The sequence below is a fragment of the Cornus florida genome, unplaced genomic scaffold, assembly GCF_030987335.1.
Source record: "Cornus florida cultivar Cherokee Brave unplaced genomic scaffold, ASM3098733v1 CherokeeBrave_3.0.0_Hap2_Chr01, whole genome shotgun sequence".
Classification (NCBI taxonomy): Eukaryota; Viridiplantae; Streptophyta; class Magnoliopsida; order Cornales; family Cornaceae; genus Cornus; species Cornus florida.
In genome coordinates this window covers 76,639,432-76,661,148 of record NW_026775571.1, presented here as the reverse complement: position 1 = coordinate 76,661,148, position 21,717 = coordinate 76,639,432, and the positions used below count along the sequence as shown (strand labels likewise).

General features: G+C 34.7%; 2 protein-coding genes across 2 annotated transcripts; both read left to right on the top strand.

The window, feature by feature from the left end:
* The first annotated feature begins 2,515 nt into the window (after window positions 1-2,515).
* Window positions 2,516-4,929, top strand: LOC132275215 (uncharacterized). Its single transcript, XM_059776644.1, has 3 exons — window positions 2,516-3,007; window positions 3,244-3,393; window positions 4,378-4,929. The coding sequence occupies exons 1-3, from the start codon at window positions 2,516-2,518 to the stop codon at window positions 4,927-4,929; spliced, it is 1,194 nt and encodes a 397-aa protein (XP_059632627.1).
* Window positions 4,930-17,488: 12,559 nt separating this feature from the next.
* LOC132275209 (wall-associated receptor kinase-like 3) lies at window positions 17,489-21,717 on the top strand. The gene is made up of 4 exons (XM_059776630.1): window positions 17,489-18,576; window positions 18,710-18,791; window positions 19,566-19,705; window positions 20,347-21,717. The coding sequence occupies exons 1-4, from the start codon at window positions 17,631-17,633 to the stop codon at window positions 21,561-21,563; spliced, it is 2,385 nt and encodes a 794-aa protein (XP_059632613.1). The 5' UTR covers window positions 17,489-17,630; the 3' UTR covers window positions 21,564-21,717.

Below are 21,717 nucleotides of genomic sequence, written 5' to 3'. Positions count from 1 at the left end.
TTTATATCTTCTAATTTTAAGAGTTTGTTGTTATTCATATATATATGTTGACCTTGAATCTAAGGTTTTTGATGATCATAATTCATTAATGATGTTCTTTGTGTACTAATATCTACCTTGAGCAAATTACAGATTAAAAGCACTCATCAACATAAGTCAGTACACATTTAAGCTCAAAGGAGAAAGCATGGTCAAGACATGATAAGGAGGATTCAAGATTCAAAGAAGCTATCTAGATGTCATCAATTGGGTAGCTAGGATGGTGAGCTACTTAGGAATCTTTGTTAAAGTTTGTATGAACACTTTGAAACTCATAATTCTCAAATCATGCATAATCAACTCATTCACAATCCCTATGGACCAAAGGACCAAACTTGTCATATCATCATAACAAGTTTCCTGAAACATAAACCAATTCGGTTGACCGAATTAGAAGGGCACATTAAATCAGTCGACCGATATAAATAGAGACTTTGGATCAAAACCCCTAAGCTAATTTAGTCTACCGAACCTCAGGATCTAGCTAAATCGATCGACTGAACCTGGCATATTAAAAGTCTCATAAAAAGTTTCAGGTGACTGAATCTAAAGAGGTGTATAAGTCAGCAGAGCTGATTCTCATAGAAGGTTTTAGAGCTTTTGAGAAAGGAGTTTCGGTCGACCGAAATAAATGGAAGTTTTCATCGGTCTACCAAAATATGGTGAGTAATCAACCTCATATCAAATCGGTCGACCGAACCAAAGAGGACTCTTTCATCAGTCTACCGAACCAAGGTTGATGGCCATCCTTTGACTAAATCGGTTGATCGATCCTCAAGAGCAATTTATTTCGGTCTACCGAACCTGCAAGAATTCAAATTTCAAATGGGCTTTATTCCTCGAAATATGTGTCTAACAGCTAGAATTTATATCGAACAGTTCTGAAAGTCTATGTAATGACTGGTAGCCTTCATAAAAGCTTGTTGCATTTATTAAGAAAGATCCACTAGTAATCAAAAAGCTTTTCATCATTATTTACACACATCTCATATCATAAAAGAGAGTTGAGCTTCAATTTATTCATACACACTCTAGAGTGAGCTATATCTTGTACTTCAGATCTAAGAGAGATCATATTGTACTTCTTCAATCCTATTCAAAACTTGTAAGGGCTGGTGTGGCCCAAGAAAGAATAAGAGAATGTGTTTCTCTTAGCACCTAGAAGCAAGGAAGAGCTTCTTGTAAAAGGTTTGCTCTCCACCCGCAAGGAGAAGCCATAGTGAATTGGGAAGTCTCAAGAGGGGTCTTGAGCCGAGGAGTAGGAGTTTCTGAACCTTGCTAAAAATCGCTGAGTATATGTTTGCAATTTCTATCTCTATCTCTTACTTTTATTGCTTCATATCTTGTTTGATAAATAGTTTCTTTTGAAATCTAAAATTCAGTTTGCTTTCTTCAATATCTATCAAGTAAGTTAAGTCTTGTTACAGTTAGTGAGTTAAAATAAAAAATTGACCTTAGTTTGCTTAGACTCTATTCACACCCCCCCCTCTCTAGAGTCTATACTTAGGCAACAATTGGTATCAAAGCCAAAACTCTATTGAAAAAGCTTAAGTGTATTAGAGAACGATCATGGCAAACTTAAATGGTCATCTTCATCAAGAAGGCCAATCTAATACTAGACCTCCTTGGTTCGATGGAACAAACTAAGGTTATTGGAAAAATAAAATGATAGACTTTCTTCAATCCGTAGACTATCAAATTTGGCTAGTTATAGTTAATAGACCTTTTGTTCCAATGAAAATTGTTAACACCGGAAGAATTCCTAAAACTGAAGCTGAATGGGACACCGAGGATTATAGACTTATCTCTTTAAATGCTAAAGCCAAAGTTAATCTAAATTGTGCTATAAGTACGAATGAATATAATAGAGTCTCTACATGCACCACAGTTAAAGAAATCTGGGATAAACTTCAGGTTACTTATGAAGGAACTTCACAAGTCAAGGAATCCAAAATTGAATGAAAATGAGTCTATTAGTGCAATGTTTATGAGATTTACTAACATTATTAACAGGTTGAAGCATCTTGGTAGAACTATGACTAACTCTGATCTTGCAAGGAAAATTCTAAGAAGCTTACTCGAAAAATGGGATGCAAAAGCAACGGCAATTAAGGAAGCTCACAATCTCAACACACTTGAGTTAGATGAACTTCTCGGTTCTCTTCTCATATGGGAGATTACTTTAAAAGATAGAGAAGGAGATCATCATCAGAAGAAAGAAATTGCTCTCAAAGTCTCTCAAATAGAAAAGGAAGTAGCCGGCAACGAAAGTGAAGATAATGACTTGGCTCTTATCACTCAATCCTTCAAAAGATTTCTTTATAGGAAGAAATTCAACAAGGGAAGGTTCAAAAAGGGTGAATCATCTAATGAATAGAGCAAACGAGACACCTCTACCTGTTTTTATTGTGGAAAGCTGGGACACTTCAAAGCTGATTGTCATGTTTACAAAGAATAAAGGAAAAAGAGAAGAGTAATGCAAACCACTTGGGAAGATAATGACTCAAATGGCTCCGAAAGCGATAATGAAAAGGCAATACTCTGTCTCATGGCAAATAGGGATGAGGTAAACTCTAATTATGACTCTTCCTCTGAATGTGAAATGTCCTATGATGATTTAGTTGATGCATATAATGGATTACTTGATGCTTTTAAAAAATTGCATGATAAACTAGGAAAAATGGTCAAAAAATGTGCCTCTCAAAGAAGAGAAAAACTTATCATTGAAAGCAAATTTCAAACTCTTCTAAATGAAAATGAAGGCTTGAAAAAGGAATACACTTTGCTTAAAGAAACAGGATCACCTGAACTTATCTTTGAAAATGCTTCCTTGAAGTTAATCAGTGAAGACCAAATTGATGGCCTAGCAAAGTTTACTCAAGGCACCAAAAATCTAGAACTCATGCTAGGTGCTCAAAGAAGTGTCTTTTATAAAAATGGATTAGGATATGACCCTTTTGATAAGAAGGCATGCTCATTGAAAAAGAGAAAGTCTTTGGCCAACTACTTTGTTAAAAGTAAAAACAAAAATTCTAAATGCAATTATTGTAAAAGGATGGGTTATCTTATTCAAGAATGTTCAAAGGGAAATCCTAAGTTCATAAAGAAGTGGGTTCTTAAAGGAACATATGTGCTCTTAGCTAACTCCCATGGACCCAACAAGATTTGGGTACTAAGTGAAAATACTTGAAATCTCTTTTGTAGGATTGCTTCAAAATCTCCACATCTTCCAAGGACAAATGGTTTCTAGATAGCGGATGTTCAAGACACATAATGGGTGACCGCACAAAGTTCTCCTCTCTACAAGCCTACAAAGGAGGAAGCGTAACATTTGGAGACAACTCTAAAGGCAAGGTAATTGGCATTGGGATCATAGGTATTTCTCCTTCTTTATCAATTAAACATGTCTTACTTGTTGATGGTTTAAAGCATAATCAATTTAGTGTTAGTTAACTTTGTGATAATGGATTTGATGTAATTTTTAAATCGGATAAATGCATTGTTAAAAGAAATAAATCTCAAATATTTTGTGCTCCTAGACATGGTAATGTATACACCTTGCTCTTAGGTGAACTTCAAGAATAAGATGTTAAGTATTTCATGTCATCTAATGAATATAGTTAGTTGTGGCATAGGAGGTTAGGTCATGCTAGCATGAGATTGTCTAAAAATGAACTTGTCAAAGGTCTCCCCAAGATAAATTTTTCAAAAGACAAACCGTGTAGTGCTTGCCAAATTGGTAAGCAAATTAAGTCCTCCTTCAAAAGGAAAAAGAATATAACCACTTCAAAACCATTTGAATTGATTCATATGGATCTTTTTGGTCTGGAGAAAATTGCTAGTCTTGGTGGTAAACTATATGCCTTTGTAATCGTAGATGACTACTCTAGATTCACTTGGGTATTCTTCCTTGCACGCAAAAATGAGGCTCATTCAATTCTTTTAAAATTTTGCAAAAGAGTCAAAAATGAAAAGGAATGTAAAATTAAAACCATTAGAAGTAATAGGGGTAGAGAGTTTGACAATCAAGACGTCGAAAGAATTTGCGATGAAAATTGCTACCATCACAATCTTACGGCACCTAGGACTCCCCAACAAAACGGTGCTGTTGAAAGGAAAAATCGATATCTTCAAGAAATGGCTAGAACCATGTTAAATGAGCACAATTCACCTAGATCTCTATGGGCCGAAGCCGTAAATACTTCATGCTATGTTATAAATAGAGTTGTTATTAGAAAGATTCTCAATAAAACACCCTATGAGTTATAGAACAAAAGAAAACCTAATATATGTTATTTCAAAGTTTTTAGGTGCAAATGCTTTGTCCTCAATGACAAGGATAATCTAGGAAAGTTTGATGCTAAATCCGATGAAGGCATTTTTCTTGGATATTCCTCTATAAGTAAAGCATATAGAGTTTATAACAAGAAGACCTTACTTGTGGTTGAATCCATACATGTTGTGTTTGATGAATCCCCAACCTCTCCCACAAAAAGTGTGATGGATAATGATGAAGAAGTTGAACTTGAAAAGGGTACAAATGAACTTAATACAAATAGGTGCCTTATAGAGCTTGAGAAGGGTATCAATGATCTCAACATAAATAAGTCTTCTATTGATATCTATCAAAGTTCTAACTTAAGTGATGATACCTCTCAACATAAAACTACTCCAAATGAATGGAAGTTAGTTCATAATTATCCCATTGATCAAGTTATTGGTGATCCATCCAAAGGTGTTAGTACACGGTCTCAATTAAGAAATATATGTAATTTTGTGACATTTGTTTCTCAATTTGAACCTAAAAATATACATGAGGCTGAAAATGATGAATCTTGGCTCTTGGCAATACAAGAAGAACTCATTCAATTCAAAAGAAACAAGGTTTGACATCTTGTCCCGAGGCCTCAAAATAAAACAATTATTGGCATAAAATGGGTTTTTAGAAACAAAAAAGATGGAGTCGGGAACTATTATTAGGAACAAGGCTAGACTTGTTGCAAAAGGGTATAACCAAGAAGAAGGGATAGATTATGAAGAGATTTTTGCTCCCGTTGCTAGACTTAAGGCTATAAGAATGTTACTTGCATTTGCATCTCACAAAAATTTCAAATTATTTCAAATGGATGTAAAAAGCGCCTTTTTAAATGATTTTATAGATGAAGAAGTATTTGTAGAACAACCACCGGGCTTTGAAAGTTATGACAATCCAAACCATGTTTATAAATTACCCAAAGCTTTGTATGGTTTGGAACAAGCCCCTAGAGCTTGGTATGAAAGACTTGGTGGGTTTCTACTTTCAAATGGTTTTAGTAAAGGAAAATTTGATAATACATTGTTTACCAAAACCATTGATGGCAATTTGTTGATCATTCAAATTTACGTTGATGACATCATTTTTGGAACAACAAATGATTCTCTAAGTAAAGAGTTTACTACCTCCATGCAAAACGAGTTTGAAATGAGTATGATGGGTGAACTTAACTTCTTCTTAGGCTTGCAAATCAAACAAACTCTTGATAGAATTTTTATTTCCCAATCAAAGTATACAAAAGATTTGCTAAAGAAATTTGGCTCGGATGACGCCAAACATGCTAAAACTCCCATGAGTCCTTCCTTAAAGCTTGAAAAGGATGAGAAGGGCAAGGATGTTGACATTAAGAAATATAGGAGGATGATTGGAAGTCTTCTATATTTAGTGGCTAGTAGGCCGGACATTATGTTTAGTGTATGTTTGTGTGCTAGGTTTCAATCGTGTCCCAAAGAATCTCACTTAAATGTTGTCAAGCGAATTTTTAAGTATTTAAATGGCACTATCAACTTAGGATTATGGTACCCTAGGCACACATCATTTGAACTTGTAGGATTCACGGATGTTGATTTTTCCGGTTTTAAAGTTGATAGAAAAAGTACAAGTGGCGCATGTCACTTTATTGGTCAATCTCTTGTATCATAGTCTTGCAAGAAACAAAAGTCAGTAGCTCTTTCCACTGCTGAAGCTAAATATGTTGTTGCTGAAAGTTGCACAAATCTTGTATATCAAACAGCAACTTGAAGACTTTGGCTTATTCTTCCGACAAAATCCTTATTAAATGTGACAATACCAGCGCCATATGCATATCAAACAACCCCATTTAGCATTCCAAAACAAAGTATATTGAAATCAGGTATCACTTCCTAAGGGATCATGTTTCAAAAGGAGATATTGAATTAATGTTTATCAACACCGAGAACCAATTGGTTGACATTCTCACGAAGCCACTTCAAGAAGATAGGATTTGCACACTTCGTCGAGAAATCGGAATAGCTATAGAAAGAGAGATTCATGACCACTAATGTACCCCTTACGAAATGAAAGATGTGGTTCTATTCCCAGTTCGGCAAACCGAATTAAATTTCGGCAGACCGAAACTGAAGTCCCATCTAGTTCGGTAGACCGATTTCAGGAAATCACTTTTTCTTCAAAAAGCCATTTCGATCGACCGATTCTCCAAGGCCCAGGTACGAACAGGATCAAATTAGATTTAAATGACCCGCGAATCGATCTTTTCTCACAAAACACTTATCTTTTTCTCTCTCTCACCATCTAAAGGCGATCGCGAACTGATAGCACATCTCTTCTCCTCATTTTCAAGGTAAGTTTTACATCTCTCTTCTCGAGTAAATCCCTTTGACGTCAGTTCTTTTGAGTTCTTTGAGTTCCTTAATCCTTGTTTCATCATACTAAGTTAGATTTGTTGCACTCATCATCATCTTGCCATCTATCTCACCAAATCTCCAATCTCAAAAATGAACTCATGGCTTCCCGAAAGAATCCCTCTAGAACTGATAGGCAACTAGAGAAACGCACCAAGATTTCCCATGACTTAGATGCCGGGGTGTCTAACCCCCCAAACCCTGAGCAATTGGATCCCTATCCCGCTCCCAATATGCGTCTCTTCCGTGAACCTGAGTTCAAGGAAGCCTATGAAACAAGATTCTTCCATAAGGTAGTTGAAAAAGGAAAACTTTTCAATGATCATGAAAATGATGAATTGATTCAGCATACCTTCTCATTGTTTGATGCTATAGGCTTAGGTGACTTTGTATCCCTCAAAGTCCCTTTCTATCCCAAACTTGTTAGGCTATCTTACACCCATCTCAAGAAAGAACTAGGGAACACCGCTTACAATTCCTTTGTGGTAGGTACTAACATTCACTTTACCGAGTCCAGTTTGCGACGTATTCTCAAACTTCCTTACGGTGATATCACCTACTTTACCTCTTACAATTGGTATCATGGAGAAGAATTTGATCCTCTCCAAGCAGTCCAACAAATGAGTCAATTCCTTACTGAAAACACTGACAAGATTTTTGCAAGTCAGTTAACCGTCCAAGCCCATCTCATCGATCATGTCATCATCCATACCATTCTTCCAAAATCCGACGGACATTCGGATGTGTCGTTCATGGAAGCCTTTCTCATATGGTGTGTCTTAAATGGAAAGCGGTTTAATCTCTCATTCATCATCTTTCACCATATGCAAGATTGCATTAAAAAGGAGAAAACACACCTCTTCTATGCCATGCCTCTTACTATCATCTTCAGAGCATACAAAGTTCGCATAAAAGGAGAGGACAAAAAGGAACTTACAAATCTCTACAGATTTGACAGTAACCTACTAATTCGGATGGGTTTAAAAAAATTCGAAGCCAATGTCTGGTACGACCCTAAGTTTGGGGTTCCTCAAAATGAAGACCAAGATTTGGTCATGGATGAGCAACAAGTGGAAGCTACTGAAGAGGGTGGTAATAGAAATAGAGGAGAGGATGTAGAGGCTAACAAGGAAGTAGAGGTAGAAGGTGAAGAAGATGAAGAACAACACCAAGCCCCTACTATTTATCCCTCTGAAGAGCAATCTCTACGTGCGCTGCTCGTAGAAAATATTGCTTTCTCTAAAGAGCAAATCGCCCTTGGTAAGGAAAACAGGGATCACATTCTTGAAATGCGCAAATCATTTGAAGAAGTCGCCAATGAAGTCGATCTTGTGAAGCACGATCTTGCCGACCTCCGAGTCACGGGACTTCCTCACTTCTGATGCTTTCACACCCCTCCCCTACCTTTTTGATGTATGACAAAGGGGGAGAAATTGATGATGTTGATGTAGATGATGTTGATGTTGATGTTGGTCTAAGTGGGTTGTTAGTTGATATAGGTTGATGAAAATGAAAATGTGCAGGTTGTTAACTGTAGTGGTCAAAATGTAGTTCAAATATGAAGTTTAATGTACTTTGAAACTTTGAAACTCTTGAAATGGAAATACATTTTTGGTTACACTGTCTTAATTTTTGTTATGCAGATTTTTCTTAATATGCAGATTTTTCTTAAAAATATCTTGCTAACAATGTTTAGATAAATGCACATAGAAAGGGGGAGCCTTGAATATCTCTTATGTTTTTCCTCGTTTTTTAATCTGTGCACTGTGTACTAATATTTACCTTAAGCAAATTACAGATTAAAAGCACTCATTAACACAAGATAGTACACATTTAAGCTCAAAGGAAAAAGCATGGTCAAGACATGATAAGGAGGATTCAAGATTCAAAGAAGCTATCTAGATGTCATCAATGGGGTGGCTAGGATGGTGAGCTACTTAGGAATCTTTGTTAAAGTTTGTATGAACACTTTGAAGCTCATAATTCTCAAATCATGCATAATCAACTCATTCACAATCCCTATGGACCGAATGACCAAACTTGTCATATCATCATAACAAGTTTCCTGAAACATAAACTAATTCGGTCGACCGAATTAGAAGGGCACATTAAATCAGTCGACCGATATAAATAGAGACTTTGGATCAAAACCCCTAAGCTAATTCAGTCTACCGAACCTCAGGATCTAGCTAAATCGGTCGACCGAACCTGGCATATTGAAAGTCTCACTTAAAATTTCAGGCGACCGAATCTAAAGAGGTGTATAAGTCAGTAGAGCCGATTCTCATAGAAGGTTTTAGAGCTTTTGAGAAAGGAGTTTCGGTCGACCAAAACAAATGGAAGTTTTCATTGGTCTACCAAAACATAGTGAGTAATCAACCTCAAATCAAATCGGTCGACCGAACCAAAGAGGACTCTTTCATCGGTCTACCGAACCAAGGCTGATGGCCATCCTTTGACTAAATCGGTCAACCGATCCTCAAGAGCAATTTATTTCGGTTTACCAAACTTGCAAGAATTCAAATTTCAAACGGGCTTTATTCCTCGAAATGTGTGTCCAACAGCTAGAATTTATATCAGACAGTTCTGAAAGTTTATATAATGACTGGTAGCCTTCATAAAAGCTTGTTGCATTTATTGAGAAAGATCCACTAGCAATCAAAAATCATTCATCATACACACATCTCATATCATAAAAGAGAGTTGAGCTGCAATTTATTCATACACACTCTACAATGAGCTATATCTTGTACTTCAGATATAAGAGAGATCATATTGTACTTGTTCAATCCTATTCAAAACTTGTAAGGGCTGGTGTGGCCCAAGAAAGATTAAGAGAAGGTGTTTCTCTTAACACCTAGAAGCAAGGAAGAACTTCTTGTAAAAGGTTTGCTCTCCACCCGCAAGGAGAAGCCATAGTGAATTGGGAAGTCTCAAGACGGATCTTGAGTCGAGGAGTAGGAGTTTTTGAACCTCGCTAAAAATCGCTGAGTATATGTTTGTAATTTCTATCTCTATCTCTTACTTTTATTGTTTCATATCTTGTTTAATAAATAGTTTCTTTTGAAATCTAAAATTCAGTTTGCTTTCTTCAATATCTGTCAAGTAAGTTAAGTTTTGTTACAGTTAGTGAGTTAAAATAAAAAATTGACCTTAGTTTGCTTAGACTCTATTCACCCCCCCTCCCCCTCTCTCTAGAGTCTTTACTTGGGCAACAATATAGTTTCCTGCTTGCTTGAATTTATTTTTAGGTTGATGCTAACATAAAATTTATGTTATGATGCCAAATGTTCAAGATGATATTGTGATTTTACCATCCAAAAAAAAAAAATAAAAAAAAATAAAAATCACAATCCTTATTTTTTCCCATTATGAAATTTTGCGTAGTGTTAATGAATAAAATAGGATTAATCTGGACTCGGTGTAGCTAAAACCGGTAAGGTCCCCTTAATGTGGAAAGGACAATATTTGCGTACTCATCAATAAGTAGTTGCTCTCTAGTCATCTAAGGTAAATTAATATTGAATGTTATACAAGTTTTTTCATATTACTCTCTCCCCTTCCTTGTGTTACAGATTCCTACTTTTACTAGGAAAAGAATTATGTTTGGGCCTGGTAGGCCTACCGTGCTTATTACAATTTTCATGGGCCATAAGCCTTGGTCGAGTTCCAGCTTGCTGGGGTGATCGGCCCAATGTTGATTAAAATCCAGATTCTACTTTGGATAATCTTTTGACTAATTCAGTCATAAATTCTTTTTGTTTGAACTAGAAAGAGAATTGGGGATTCAATCCAATAGGAAGCTTTATTAAGCTGGTTCCTACTTTATGTGTGAGAATGAATTTGGTGGTTCTAAACATTCAATCAAAATTCATTTGCCGATTAAAAAAAAAAAAAAAAACATTTAATCAAAATTTGAATATTATATAAGATTTGTTCTTTAGAAAAGATTTCATACTTATGATGTTTTCAATTCCAACGTTTTGTTTGTATTGGTATAATTAATTTGTTCTGAAATATGTGAGAGTACTTCTGAAGGTCGAGTGCTTACAAATTTTTCCAAAGAATTTAAAGAAGCTAATTTAACGAAAATTTAAAAGGAGAAAATAAATTTTACAATTTACCGTTAATAATTTTAAGCGATGACTCAAGAGGTTGTCGTCAAGATCGATTAGTGTTGCCGTTAAAAAGCAAGATTTTGTGTTACAAAGTTTGATTTTGTTTCTGTTTTTGTTTTTGTTTTTTTTTTTTTTTGTCAAGAAAAAGAAATTATTTTTTGGTAATATTACCAATTTAAACCTCATGCATAAAAGGTAAACAATCACTTAATTGTGGATTCATAAGAATAAATTTAGTAATTTATTCACTACTAATAAAATATAAAATTATAAAAATCATTCTAATAAAAAGTTAGATTACCAACAAGCCAATAACCTAACAAAACATACTCCTACTTTTCAAAGGAATTTTTGCTTGAACTTTATAAAGCCAAATATATTTATATTTTGCCTTGGAGCTTATCTAAAGAAAATTAATATTTATACTTTACATATGGTAAAGTATAAATATTAATAATGAAATCGACCTGCACCCGAAGACCAAGAGGAGTGAGGAGGACCCGACGCATGACCAAGAGGAAAAGGATCCGACATATTGGGGTCCGACTGCTTTAGTAAAGGTACCTTTAATTTACTTTTGTGGCTTTTATAAAGCTACTTTACCTTTAAGCTTTGGGTCATTGGAGAGCACTTCTGCCAGAAATTTTTATATATTACTGGACCATTAGTTGTAAGACTGGGGAGTGAGGACACGACGCATGAGCAAGAGGATAAGGATATTGGTCCGACTGTAAAGTATCTTTAATAAAATTAGTTTTTTTTTTAGTCTTAAAAAAAATTACTTTACTTTTGTGGCTTTTATAAAGCTACTTTACCTTTGATGAAATTTTTTGATGTTAGTTCACACTGGAGAGCACTTCTGCCATAAATTGTTATATAGTAGTGAACCATTAGTTCTAATCAATTAATATTTAATTCGAAAGTAAAAATTGAATAAAGCTGATATAACACTGACCCATTTATTTACAGCTAGTGATAGAAAGAAAATTGCATATTTAATCCAATTTCGTTTGAACTAGAAAAAGAATTACAGATTTAATCCAATAGGAAGCTTGATTAAGCTGGTTCCTGCTTTATGTGTGAGAATGATTTTTGGTGGTTCTAAACTTTCAATCAAAATTTATTTACCGAAAAAAAATAATAATAATAATCAAAATTTGAATATTATATAAGATTTGTTCTTTAAAAAAGATTTCATATTTACGATGTTTTCAATTCCAACATTTTATTTACTACGTTTTCAACTATGTGGGTTTGGTCAATGATTATGTTTAATATTGTTTGTATTGGTATAATTAATTTGTTCTTAAATAAGTGAGTACTTCTTAAGCCAGGAGTGCTAACAAAGTTTTCCAAAGATTTTAAAGGAGCTAATTTGCCGAAAATATTATTTTGGTCCTCTCAAAAGGAGGGTGAATTTATTGCACTTCTGGGCGTAGAAGAACTAGACAACCTCTCTCAAGTTTATCCACAAGAAAGATCTGGTATTTTTACAAGAACAATGCTTACCTTAGGCCGTATAAGAAGGAACCTCCTTCTTATGATGAGGTGGCCCAATAAAACACTACCATGAGTTGAAGTTTTTAAAAAATAAGAAATAATGATTACAGGAAAAAGAAACCCTTGTTCTCTCTGACGCAACTATATATCACTCTTGTGTTTTATCCCTCAAATTATGGACCTCGCTGCCGATTGAGATTTTGTTCACCACCAACTATTTTTATGGACCACCGCGGCCCGCCACCAACTATTCACACAGCGCTCAATCAATTTCGCAGCCAGAGTTTACATCATGTAAATATCATCAAAATTACCAATCAATGGTGAATATGAGACCCAAAAAAGAGTTGATTTGGTAGTCGTCTGTGATGGGATACTCTGATGGTGGGAAGAATGATTTTATGAGGCGATGGTTGTCACATATACTGGCGGCCTGGAGATGGGTTGATTGGTTTGGTGATAATTCGATTCCCTGTGGTCATTATTATTATTATTATTAAAACTTCAACACATGGTAGTGTTTTATTGGGCCACCTCATCGTAAGAAGGAGGTTCCTTCTTATACGGCCTAAGGCAAGCATTGTTCTTTTTATAATTTACTGTTATTATTAAGGTTAAAAGAGTATTTGTATTCGATGAGTACAATATTGACATTTAATAATTTTAAGCAATGACTCAAGGGGTAAGTTTACGTTTTTAAAATAGTCAATGTGTTATTTTTTTGCAATATTAACAATTTAAATTTCACATATAAAAAGTAAATAATTACATAACTGTGGATTCAGTAAAGATAAATTAGGTAATTTATTCACTACTAATATAATACAAAATAATAAAAATTATTCTATTAAAAAATTAAATTATCAATAGGCCCGTGGTCTAGCGAAACCAGATCCCTAATTCCCAAAATGATGTCAATGGTTTGAGCCTCAATGAAGGCATATATGCAACTACCAACTAAAAAAAAAAATTAGGGTATGCTTGATTTGTAACTCTAAAAATAATTTTTAGAGAATAATAAAATACAGTTATCTAAAAACATGTCTTTTTATAATTGAACCAAGCAATACTGTTCTAAGAATTACAAACTAAGCAAATCCTTATATTCTAAAAAAATACTTTTATTTTAAAATGAATAGAGTATATAATTTATCAGTTGCTAAAAACGAAGTCATTAAAATTTAAGTGTTAATGAGGATGGAAGTAGGTATTCAAAGTTTCAAACCATCTACAATGATTGATTTAAATTTTAAACTTTGGCTTGAGCTCAAGGGAGATCAAGGAATTGTCAATGGGATACTGTAATACTTCTTTGTTTTTTTTGAGGCTGGGCTAAAATTGTCGTAAAAATTTTTATTTTTTATTTTTTTGGTGTGGCCTCAAGCCCACCAGAATCCACTCCTAGTCTCCTACGTCCGCCCTTGTTGAGCTCATCCAAGGCCCCATATTTTAAAAAAAAATGAAAATTAATATTTATACTTTACCATGTGTAAAGTATAAATATTAATAATGAGATCAATCTGCACCCGAAGACCAAGACTGAGGAGTGAGGACCTGTAACAACCATCATTTTTATAATGGGGTATTACGTATAGATTTTTTGTACATGGTTAAGTACGTGGTTTAACCATATTATTTGGTATTATTTGGTACTTTAGGTTAAGTGGAGTTACGCTAGTGGTAAGACGATTGTTTGTGGATTTAAGTTTTAAATGTGGATTAGGATATGTGATACGTGTTGCATCACGTTATAAAATTGTGAGAATTAGTCTACGACTAAACGAAGTTCAGTAACTCTCTAACCGAAAGATTTTATTTAGATTTAAAACTATATTTACTTGGGAATGGAAAAGGATTTTATTTTCGGAATTACAAATAACAATTGTAGAGAGGAAGAAGGTTTTATGGTCAGAGAGAATTACGAGGAAGAATTATAGAGGAAAATTGAAAGAGGCGGTTGTGTTGGATCATGAAGTGTTAGCAGAAGTTTAATCGGCAAGTTACTTTTAGCTCTCTCTTATACATATCATATTTATGAATTCATCAACTGTGATCTATTAGGTAGTTAAATTATTGGATCGATGTATTGTGTAGTGTGTTTTTTTTTATATTGATACAGATATTAAACATTAATGGTTGGAATTCTAATTGGGTTAATCTGTAGTACATAAAACTGTCTGTGATCTATTGTGTAGTATCTAATCGCGGGGTTTATGAGGTATTAGTCGATGATCCGGATTCTATGTTAAACACTTGCCGTCATCCAACTAGTTTCTTGAAGGGACTATGAATATATATATACAACCTTAGTAATCTGGACTCATATAATACTATTGGAGTACTTCAAAAGTTATGGAATTGTAAATAATATTTAGAATATATTTAAATATTATTATTTGATTTTTGACCATTGGAGTATTTCAATTTATCGATATTGGGAATATGAGTTTGGTACTTGATGATGGGAAATTAAAGTTATTACTAGACTACTAGAAGGTTTGAGGTATAGTCGATACATGATAAAGTCACTATTAGTTAATAGATCACTATACAACACACCGTCAGGTATATATATAACCTTTTTATTTTGGGCTGGTTAATGAAAGCAAACTTTAACTTACGGTGCAGTTGAGTAAACTAAATTATAGTGTTGAGATAGATAAAATATTATATGAAGTTTTATATTTTGATTTGTGTACAAACTTGGACTAATGGATGGGTTCGTTTTACTCAATGTGTTACAGACTTGATGGGGATGTGTTCCCTAAATTTTTGAAGGTGTTCCACTATTAAACTGGATGACTTCCTTATTTATGGAATGTGTTCTTTTCATTATTATGAGATGTGTTTCATAAGTATCTTGTACCAAGTAAGGTTAATTACTGAATGGGTTAATCAAGAGGACTAGCATATAATCCAGATTTAGAACTTTATGAGATATTACCACTAGTATTTCTAATTTTTACTATGGTTACAATGTCAATGTAATTAAAATGCATTACTATAAGGAGAGGGTATGGGTTAACTTGTTGAGCAAGGATCTTGCTAAGCATGCTGAGCTTTTGAGCTCACTTCATTCTTATCATTTCAGGTACTTGGTGGTTGTAGAGTTGGCGTTGAGGACCAGAGCAATTCAGAGTTTCTTTTTTTTTTTTTCGTAGTTGTGAGAATTTTTATTTTGAGGACTTAATGTAACTTCATGTTGATTTGAGTACTGTATTTTGGAATGATTTTTAGTTCACACCCATTTTGAGTATTGTTGTCAGATGTATTTGTATTCGAATTTTGGGGCGTGACAGATTGGTATCAGAGCTAGTACCCAGCTGGAAGTGCGGTGATAGTGACGATGTAGACGGTATGAGTGGGTAGGTGAGGTGCACTGGCAATCTACCATACTTGGAAATAGGTCATAGTATCCCACACCACCGGGGAGAAATGGTGTTTATATGGCAACAAGATAATTATAAATTTCGAGGAAGAAATTTCTTAAGGGGTGGAGAATGTGACAACTCATATTTTATTTAGACTCTTAAGTATAATTAATTGTTTGATTAATTATATTGGAGACTTTACTATAGTAATTAGGAGTTTTATTTCATTTTTGGAGATGGTTATAGATTTGATTATATGAGAATTAATGAGTTAAATTTGAGGCCTTTTGGGATAAAGCCCAAGAGCAAAACCATGCAGGCTCAGGCCCAAAGCGGACAATATCATACCATGTGGTGGAGTGGGTCGTTACAGGACTCGACGCATGAGTAAGAGGATAAGGATTTGACATATTGGGTCCGACTGCTTTAGCAAAAGTACTTTTAATAAAATTACTTTCCTTTTGTGGCTTCTATAAAGCTACTTTACCTATATGAAAACTTTGGATGTTAGGTCACAATGGAAACGACTTATGGGAGAAATTTTTATAGAGATGTTAGGTCACAACAGAGATGTTAGGTCGGAATAATTTCTTAAATTTTTGCAATGAATACCGTTTTTTATCATTATTATTTTTAAAAAATTATTCTTGCACAGATTTGTTACAGTGAATTGTCAGATCTAATTTTTTTAATTGGTCCATCTATAAAACAAATAAGAAAATAAGTTCCTCCACTTACTTGTACTATGCATAAATAATCAATCAAAAATATTGATAATTTATTAAACTATTCACACACATTGTACATATTGCTTCTCACCTCTCTTTGAAGAAGAAGAAGAGGCTATGGCATTCGACTAATGAATGGTCGTTATACTTGGACGCCTTTTGCGCACTGTCTTTTAGCTTTCAAACAATGAATACCGCGAATTATTTGCACATCTTTAAATCCATTTTGGATGTGTCATGTGTTGAAGAAACAACCCCACACAATTGTTGTTTTGGGCTACTATGTTTCCCGTCTAAGTGTAAATAGGTTGGTCAAAAAACAAATTTTGACTTATTCATATACACACACACACACACACACACACACACACACACACACGAAGACCAAGTAATTTCTAAAAAGATTATAAACAAATTCAATATACAATAAATTAAGATTTGAAATTATAGAACATAAAAAAGAAAACTAGAATTAGGGTTTAGGTTGTTCACATCAACCCAAACCCAACCCGAATTGTAAAAATACTTGTCTAAACTCGTGAAAAATCAGGTTGAGCTTAGGATAGATTTGGGTCAATCCGTCCAAATTCCACCCATATGCAAATGAAAGGATGGTTAGACACGGAGATTTTTTGCTTTTGGGTACTAAAATACAAATTCAATAAATAAATAAATTTATAATATAATTACAAAGGCCTTGTGGCTACTCTCCCATTCTCGCCCCTATAACCATTTAACCATGCTCATAATCATTCCAACAGGATAGGGTGGGAAGGATACCCAATGGGACAAAATATTTTCCCATACCTACTTGTGCCTATAGCCCTATGAGGCTTGAAACATTTTTTATTTATTTATAAAATACTTCATAAAAATGCACATATTAGATAATTGCCTCAATGAACAATCCAAGGCAAACACAAAATAATGGTAGGCTCCAACTTTCGAATAATGGTTTAATGACCCCACCATTGACTAATATTGAGTCAATGACTAATAGATAGTAGTCTTCGTCTTCCTTTTTCATTCTTCCAAAAGCACACCCACAGAGAATGATTATTTAATTGGTGATTGCCTCAATGATCAATCCAGCCTACTTAAATGACTAATAAATGACTAATAGATAGTAGTCTTCTTCTTCTTTCTATCCCTCCAATCTTCCAAAAAACAGAGAGAGAATGGTTATTCAATTGGTGCTGCAAATCGCACTATTGTTATGGCTAACACAAGCATCATCAGCATTAGCAGCATCACTAGCAAAGCCTGGTTGTCCAGACAAATGTGGAAATATTACCATTCCATACCCATTTGGTATTGGAGCCAATTGTTTTGTTGCTAGTAATGAGTCGCGTTACTCGTTTGAGATAATCTGCAACAAATCTTTCACCCCACCCAAACCATTCATCACTAGCACGAACCTTGAGGTGCTTGAAATATCATTAACAGAAGGCACTGTTCGTGTCAACAACCCGGTAATCACTTTTAATTGTGATAACAGGGTTAATCATCAAGTTGTGGACTTGAACCCTACTCCTTTTTTCTTCTCAGACACCTACACCCGATTTACAGCTATGGGTTGTGACAACCTCGCCTTAATCGACTATGGAGGAATGGCCATAGGGGGCGTGTCCAACTGCAATGTTACTGCAAGAGAAAAAAGATGCTTTGGCATCAACTGCTGCCAAACCACAATCCCTCCATCACTAGACTTTTTCAATGCATCTTTCAGAAGCATAGATTCAAACAATGATAATAAAGGGTGCAAATATGCCTTTATGGTGGACCAAGATTGGTTCACTAACCTGACCGATCCCTATGCCGTGCGGGAAATGAAGGTGGTCCCTGCTGTGCTGCGTTGGGGTACATATGAGGTGTGCCATTCATTCATTGGCTACAAGTCTAGTAGTTCATTATGCGGCACTAATGCTTCCTGTTTCAATCGAACTTACGGAGGTAGTAGCCTATGCCAATGTCACCACGGTTATGAAGGAAACCCGTATTTGCTTCATGGATGCCAAGGTAAAGTTCTGCAATACTTGAGTTTATCTTCATCACCAAGAACAGCAAACACCGATAACCACTTGTCTGTATTAAATTTTAGGATAAATTACACTGACCTCTCCTGAAATTTGAGAAAACCAACAGGCAATTCAGATGCAGCAGTCAGGAGCAGATACTCCAACTCTTCACGAGATGGTGAAGGTGATCATGAAGGTGGAAGTGGAAATTATGTTGCTGATGATTCTGATGAATGTAGGGATTGAGATGATGAATGATGTTAGAGGGAGAAAGAAGTGGATGAGAGAAGATTTTAGAGAAGTAAAAATAGGTAAGAAGATGTTAGATTTTAGGGTTTAGGAAAGGAAGAGGAAGCCGACGGCAGCGTTGGCAAAGGAGTGGGTGGGGAAAATAGAACAAGTTGAAGGGAGAAATAGATTAGTATTAATTTATTTAAATATAATAAATTTGTATGTCTATTATATATATATATAATTAATTCAATTTAATTAGCAAAAAAAACTATAATTTTTTTGGGTAAAGTCCATACAATTACTCAGGTATATGAGTATATATATATATATATGCATTGATGTAGATTACATAGAATTGTAAGGTAATTAATGTCTTCTTGCATGATATTAGGGTAGTTTAGGTACTATATAAATATTTTTAACTATTTTTATTAGTCAAATGATAGAAGGGTGGTTGAGCACACACACCAAAAGGTGATCAAAGTAATAATTAATAAACTTCAGATGCTCTATTAGCATGTAATTTGACAAATTAAGCCATAGGAGATAAAGTGTAATTTATTCTATTAGCTCAACAAATTAATGTCTTCTTGCATAGTAAAAGGGTAATTTAGCTATTATATAAATAATTTTTAATGATCCTAACAAATAATTAATTGGTGGGAGGGATTGTTCAGCACACACACCAAACCTTAAAGGAGGTCAAAGAAATAAACTCCAAATGCTCTATTGGCGTGTAATTCGACAAAATCACGGGGGATACGTGTAATTTACCCTAATTTTAACAATATGTACACAAGTTATAATCAATTGTCACTTTTCTGTGTATGTCTCTACTACTCTATATGAAGTCATGTGCAGGTGCGTAGATAAATATGTTCATAACTTATCGCCTGGAAGTTACAAGTGCCATTGTCCACCTGGGTATGCTGGTGGATATAGTTGCTATGAACTCAAGGTTATTGAACCCAAGCAAAACAGAAAAGTGATCATTATTCTAGGTATGTCCTTTCCACTCCGGGGCAAACACACACTCAGATAACAAAGCACATATTTGGAGGTATTGATTATTGCTTAATCAGAATAATCAATACAATTGATCGATTCAGTTTGAGTCCATATAAAAAGGAACAAAATTTTAAACCAAACTGACGAAAAAAAAAAAAAAAAAAAACTAGAAATTTTAATCAGTCAATATGATTTTTTTAACACAAATAGGACTCAACTTTGCAAACCTTGAATCCCTTCTGACAGTACAACTACTATAGGAAACATGGTAGCAATTATGTAGCTCTGAAAAGTAACCAAATGGCCTAGAATCAAATTTGTGGACCAATAGCTTCAATTCAAAGTCAAGCTTAATTCAATATGGCTAATTTAATTCAGTAGAGTTGGTTCCTAATTTCTGTCGGCAATTTTAATCGGATAGTTCTACGCTCACAAAAAAACTACTATGTAGCAAGGATATAGTCCAATTGTAGGACTCTAACCATACAACTGGCTAAATTTTATTTAAACACTAGAATACTGGGAAAGGACTTGTCTTTCTTATGGGAATAGATGGGATATGAACCAACCTAGGAAATATTAGCAGATATACAAGTATTTTTTCACTCAATCATAAAATTGTTAGGTTGAAAAGGTGATTCTTTCCTATTGAGTTTTGTAGGAGCTGGAATAGGTCTCGTAATACTATTTTTAATTGGCACATGGTGGATGATTAAACTAGTGAAAAGAAGAAGGAAAATAAAGCTCCAGCAAAAATTCTTTAAACGAAATGGGGGTTTGTTACTACAACAACAATTGTCTTCAGGTGAAGGTAATGCTGATAAAACCAAACTCTTCTCTTCAAAGGAGTTGGAAATAGCCACTGACAACTTTAATGAGAATCGAATACTAGGGCAAGGAGGCCAAGGTACTGTTTACAAAGGCATGTTAATAGATGGTAAGATTGTAGCGGTTAAGAAGTCCAAAATAGTGGATGAAGGCCAACTTGAGCAATTTATTAATGAGGTGGTCATTTTATCACAAATTATCCATAGAAATATAGTCAAGCTACATGAATGTTGTTTGGAGACTGAAGTACCTTTGCTAGTTTATGAATTCATCCCTAATGGAACTCTTTTCCAGTATATCCATGACCAAAATGAAGAGTTCCCTCTTTCCTGGGACATTCGTGTTCGGATTGCTATAGAAGTTGCAGGAGCTCTTTCCTATCTACACTCAGCAGCTTCCATACCCATTTATCATCGAGACATCAAGTCTGCAAACATATTGTTGGATGATAAATACAGAGCAAAAGTGTCCGACTTTAGGACTTCAAGATCAATTGCAGGTGATCAAACTCACTTGACCACAAAAGTACAAGGGACCTTTGGATACTTGGATCCTGAGTACTTCCAATCAAGCCAGTTTACCGAGAAAAGTGATGTTTATAGCTTTGGAGTAGTTCTTGTTGAGCTTTTAACAGGACAAAAGGCGATCTCATCAGCCAGATCTGAAGAATGGCGAAGTTTAGCAGCATATTTCATATTAATGATGAAGGAGAATCGTCTGTTTGATATTCTTGATGCTCAAGTTGTGAAAGAAGGTGGGAAAGAAGAGATCATGCGAGTCGCTAATCTTGCAAAACGATGCTTGAACTTGAATGGGAGAAAAAGACCTACAATGAAAGAGGTTGTAACAGAGTTAGAAGGGATTAGAATGCCATATGGAGCATCCACTGTTCAACAAAACTATGAAGAGGTTGAATTTACAGTAGTTGACCTCACTGGACCTTGGGATGCTGCTTCAACTTCGACAAGTTTTTATAAAGATAGTAGTGTATCATCATCGTCAGATGTCCAATACCTATTATAAAAGTAAATATAGTGGTTAAGGTTTTGTTTTTTTCTGTATATTACATATCCTTGTTTGAATAGTAGTGTATAAGCATCGAAATATGTTCCTACTTCTGGTGTTTAAGAAATCACGATCAGCAAGAAAATTTTACTTTCCTCTATATTATTTTCCA